Source organism: Mastomys coucha, unplaced genomic scaffold, assembly GCF_008632895.1.
Source record: "Mastomys coucha isolate ucsf_1 unplaced genomic scaffold, UCSF_Mcou_1 pScaffold5, whole genome shotgun sequence".
NCBI lineage: Eukaryota > Metazoa > Chordata > Mammalia > Rodentia > Muridae > Mastomys > Mastomys coucha.
Window position 1 is genome coordinate 41835087 of NW_022196911.1, and position 5012 is coordinate 41840098.

At 42.0% G+C, this 5012-nt stretch overlaps 1 protein-coding gene across 1 annotated transcript in view; it reads left to right on the plus strand.

Annotated features, from left to right (window-relative positions):
* The first annotated feature begins 234 nt into the window (after positions 1–234).
* Positions 235–5012, plus strand: part of LOC116078642 (hepatitis A virus cellular receptor 1 homolog) — a 23820-nt gene continuing 19042 nt past the window's right edge. Inside the window, exons 1-2 of the mRNA XM_031354002.1 lie at positions 235–238; positions 1232–1570. Of these exons, the coding sequence (XP_031209862.1) occupies positions 235–238; positions 1232–1570 (343 nt within the window). The remainder of the gene's footprint in view (positions 239–1231; positions 1571–5012) is intronic.

The window sequence follows — 5012 nt, forward strand, 5'->3', positions numbered from 1 at the left end:
GAGAAGGCTAGAGGTGGCAGGAGAGATGACAAGCCTTGGGTTTGTTTGATCATGGGTTATGTAGTGAGGAGAGAATCTGGATAAATTGTAAGTCCAAAGAACTCCCTTAACATGTATGACTTTCAAAACTGATGGCTAAATAAACATAGTTCACAAGAATATGTAAGGCATGGGGTGCATGCATGTGATGGAGAAGCAAGCATGAGTACACATGCATGCATGTGATGGACAAGTATGGGTAAGTGTAGTGATTGGTGTAGTAAAGCCTTCATGTCTGTGTAAGTGAAGTGCGTAGTAAATCCTCTGTGTTTGACTTTGAGTGAAATGTTTCAGCAAAGCCTTTGCTATGTTTGGGTTAATCATTAGATATTGAGAAATTGTTTTGAGATTGTTTTGGACCTTGTAGAAATGATGTCTGTCTAGAGAATCTACACTTGCTCCCATGTGAGAACATACAGCTTCACTAACCTTGTTCCTGTGACACTCCTGGCAAACTTGCTGTTTTTACTTTTGATTATGGTTAGCCATGGTCAAAAAGGACATATATTTGTATGAGTTGTCTGCTATTACTGGAAGCAAGGGCAAGATAACATCAGTAATGGGAATCTTTCTCAGCTCCAATTAGTCTTATATAGTGTTTGCATAAAGTAACTGGAGTGAGCTAGTTGGGGTTAGTCTTTTCCAAGAAGGCTGAACCCTCTGCTTCTCTGGCCAATGAAGGCTTAGCATCTTCTCTAGAGGTGGGTGGTGAGCTTCTTTCTCTACTGCAACATCTATGATCAACATCAATCAACATTTGATGTACATGTATGCATGGGATAGTCAAAAATTAATAAAAAAAATCAGAAACAGTGCTGTTCATGAATGATGGCTAGTCAAAAATCAGGCTTCATTCCACTTCTTTGTACCTACTTGTTTATTTTAACTACTTTCAGTTATGTAATATAAGAACATTCTAATTTAAGAGATTCTATGGGAGAGGGGAAAGAAGGAATACCATAATTGTCTTTGAAACAAGGTCTTTGTTAGTCCAGGCTGGCCTCAGAGAAAACACCAACAATAAAGAAAGGCTAGAACTGTCTGGCATTTGCCTCTCTTTCCTAATACATGTTTAATTCCACTTGAGTCCCACCCCTTTTAATTTTTCTGAAAAGAAATAAAAACAAAGTTGTAGGAAAATGTTGAATACTAATTCCCCATTTCTTTTCCTCTCCCTTTTTAAAAATCACAGGCGCTGTGGATTCTTATGTAGAAGTGAAGGGGGTAGTGGGTCACCCTGTCACACTTCCGTGTACTTACTCAACATATCGTGGAATCACAACGACATGTTGGGGCCGAGGGCAATGCCCATCTTCTAGTTGTCAAGATACACTTATTTGGACCAATGGACAGCGTGTCACCTACCAGAGGAGCAGCCGATACAACTTAAAGGGGCATATTTCGGGAGGAAACGTGTCTTTGACAATAGAGAACTCTGTTGAGAGTGACAGCGGTTTGTATTGTTGTCGAGTGGAGATTCCTGGATGGTTTAATGATCAGAAAGTGACCTTTTCATTGCAAGTTAATCCAGGTAACTTTCTGTGTTTCCTTTGTTTATATTTTGCAAGTGAATGGGATCTTTTGTTTGCTAATAATTTGATCTTTTCCTATAACAAGGAAACTGAAGGTCTTATAAACATGTTGATGGTTAAACACTTGCTTTTTTAAATTTATTTTTATTTTTATTTTATTTTTTTAAAGATTTACTTATTATATGTAAGTACACTGTAGCTGCCTTCAGACACTCCAGAAGAGGGCGTCGGATCTCATTATAGATAGTTGTGAGCCACCATGTGGTTGCTGGGATTTGAACTCAGGACCTTTGGAAGAGCAGTAAGTGCTCTTAACCACTGAGCCATCTCACCAGCACCACTTTTGACTTTTTTTTATTAGATATTTTCTTTATTTACATGTCATATGATTTCTCCTTTCCCAGTTTCCCTTCTAAAAAACAAACAAACAAACAAAAACAACAAGAACAAACCCCTGTTGCCTCCTCCCTCCCCATGCTTGCCACCCCACCCTCTCCACTTATTGGCCCTGGCATTCCCCTACACTGGGGCACAGAACCTTCACAGGGCCAAGGGCCTCTCCTCCCATTGATGATTGACTTTGCAGTCCTCTACTATACACATGCTGCCAGAACAATCAGACCCACCATGTATAGTCCTTGGTTGGTGGTTGAGACCCTGGGAGCTCTGAGGGTACTAGTTAGTTCATATTGTTGTTTGTCCTAAGGGGCTGCAAACCCTTCAGCTCCTTTGGTCCTTTCTCTAACTCCTTCATTGGAGACCCTGTACTTAGTTCAATGCATGGTTGTGAGCCTCTAGATCTGTGTTAGTCAGGTACTGTCAGAGCCTCTCAGGCGATAGCTATATTAGGCTGGCTTTTGATTTTTTTTTCTTTTTTTCTTTTTTCTTTTTTTTTCTTTTTCTTCAAGACAGGGTTTCTCTGTATAGCCCTGGCTGTCCTGGACCTCACTCTGTAGACCAGGCTGGCCTCGAACTCACTCTGCCTCCCAAGTGCTGGGATTAAAGGCGTGTGCCACTACTGCCCAGCCCCTTTTGATTTTTTAAAAGACATAATCTCATGTATCTTGTGGCCTGAGAATACATATGCCACCAAACCCAGCCTTAAGTACTCTCTTTTGAGTAGCAGAACAACTTTATTGCTCGGTTGAGGTCCTAAGATCAATCTTAATTCAAGACCAGCATCCATGTCCTAACTACTTGGGGCCATCTTGTTTGCTCATGAAACTACATTTACCCTCCATCCTGAAACCCAGTGGGGAGCTTTATTTAAGCTGAATGTATTTGACTTTAAGAACTGCCTCTATTCTGTAATTATATCTTAGGACATTAAAACACCCATTCTCAACATTGTAGAGCTGTAGCCTGAAAAACATGCAATGCAGGGTGCTGCTGTGCAGATGAGCTGGCTTCAGCAGTGGTCAGCTGACCTTCTGAGCACAGGTCACTGGTCATTCTTCAGTGTAATAGCAGATAGACAGCAGCAGCCAGCCTCTAAGAGACCCTGGCACACAATTCCCTCCGATGAACTTTATGAGAATGAGGAAGCCTCGAGGCCATGATCAGAGCTGGAGTTGGGAGAGAGAACATTAGACAGAAACAGCATACTGTATGAGTTCATACCTTGAAGGGGTATGAAGAGGCTGAGAGGGAAGGGGAGGCTTCTCTGGAAAACCTGGAGAGGTCTTCATTAAGATCGAGAATGAGAGTGCCAGGGAGGAAGAGAGTGACCACTGACATGTCTGGAAAGGCATGGCAGACAGAGCCATTCTCTTCAGACAACAGCCTTCAAAATGATCTCCTCAGCAGCCCTCTTGAGGATCTGAGTTCAATCCCCAGAGCGCAGGGAAAGTCTGCCTTTTATAACCTTTTACAACCTTTAGGAAGTGAATGTCCTATTGTGTTGATTTATTTCACCATAGCACAAGTGACAGAGTACAGAGCAGCCAGATCTCAGTTAGGTCCATAAATCAGGGGGGCCGCTGTTAGGATACAGAACAGAGAGATTAACTGTGTCTCAGAGAGTGGCAGGGGTGTGTGGCTTGATCTTCGCAGACTGTGTGATCTGCTCTAAAGGGCAAGTCCATGCTCCAACAGTAAGGAGTCCATGAAAGCCCTGAATGTGAACTTACTGCATTATTATGTTCTCTCTGTCTCTCCCTCTCCCTCTCTCTCTCTGTCTCTCTCCGTCTCTCTTTGTATCTGTCTCTGTCTCTCTCTGTCTCTGTCTCTGTCTCTCTGTCTCTCTCTCTCTCTGTGTGTGTGTGTGTGTGTGTGTGCGTGCACGTGCCTGTTTGGGGCTTTTGAGACAGGGTTTCTCTGTGTAACCCTGGCTCCCTAGGATCTTGTTCTATAGACCAAACTCACAGAGATCTGTCTGCCTCTGCCTCCTGAGTGCTGGGATTAAAGGCATAAGCCACTGCCTCCTAGCTTTACACTTTGCTTTTTGTTGTAGGTATCCTGGTTTACGTGCATTGACTAAAAAAGTGGATTCATGAGGATTTTTCTGGCTTCTGGTGCTGTTCCTAATCTATGTTTAGTAAGGGTTCACACTGACAATAGACAGATATCAATCATAACCTTTCTCTGTATTTTTAAATTACATCACTATTCTGTAGTCTCTCGGCTTCCAGACTTTGTTATTCAATCATCTATTCATTTCTTTTTATGTTTGACTTGACTTTTAAAACTATATTCACTATCACATGGATATATGTGAATGACCTGGGTGTGGTTGATATGTATACCATGATGAGTTTTTCAGAGGGCAAATTTGAACAGTTAGTATCTATCTCTTTATACCTTTCTGTGAGAGCCCTAGGGTTCTAAGCAGATGGTCAGGCTTGCAAGCATGCTTAATAGCATATAATTATTAATTTCAGTTAATTAATTGAAGCTTTAATAAGACTTAAAAATTCGATAATGCGTCAGTGCTTAGAAAGCCATTGTTTGACCACCCAGGGAGTCCATAGCGAGCCAGCCACTGTTTCATTCATCTTAACAACCAAGTCTACATACATTTTCTCGGGGTTTAAGCACACTGAGCTTACTGTTCCGCTGTCCCAGGACCTCCATCAGTTCCTTTGCCCTATCCCATCCTCCACCTGGGAGATAAAGGGCAAGAAGAGAAAGCTCCTGTGCCAGCTGCTCCTTCCCTGCTTTTTGTTCTCACAGGGATCTTCTGACTCGATTTTCTGCAGGCTTGCCGTTTCCTCCACTTTAAAACACATTTATACTGTCTGGGGAGGGTTTGTTTTATGCTCAAGCTTCAGCCCATACATTAGATTGGGTCAAGCAACAGAATCTAATAAACTAGTAGATAGGTCCAGGCCAGGCTAATTAACAATTAACAGACCCATGAATAGGTGTAGAGCAACACCCACACCCACTGTTAGCTGTGTTGTTAGCAGTGACTTTCTTTTTTTTTTTTTTTTTTTTTTTTTT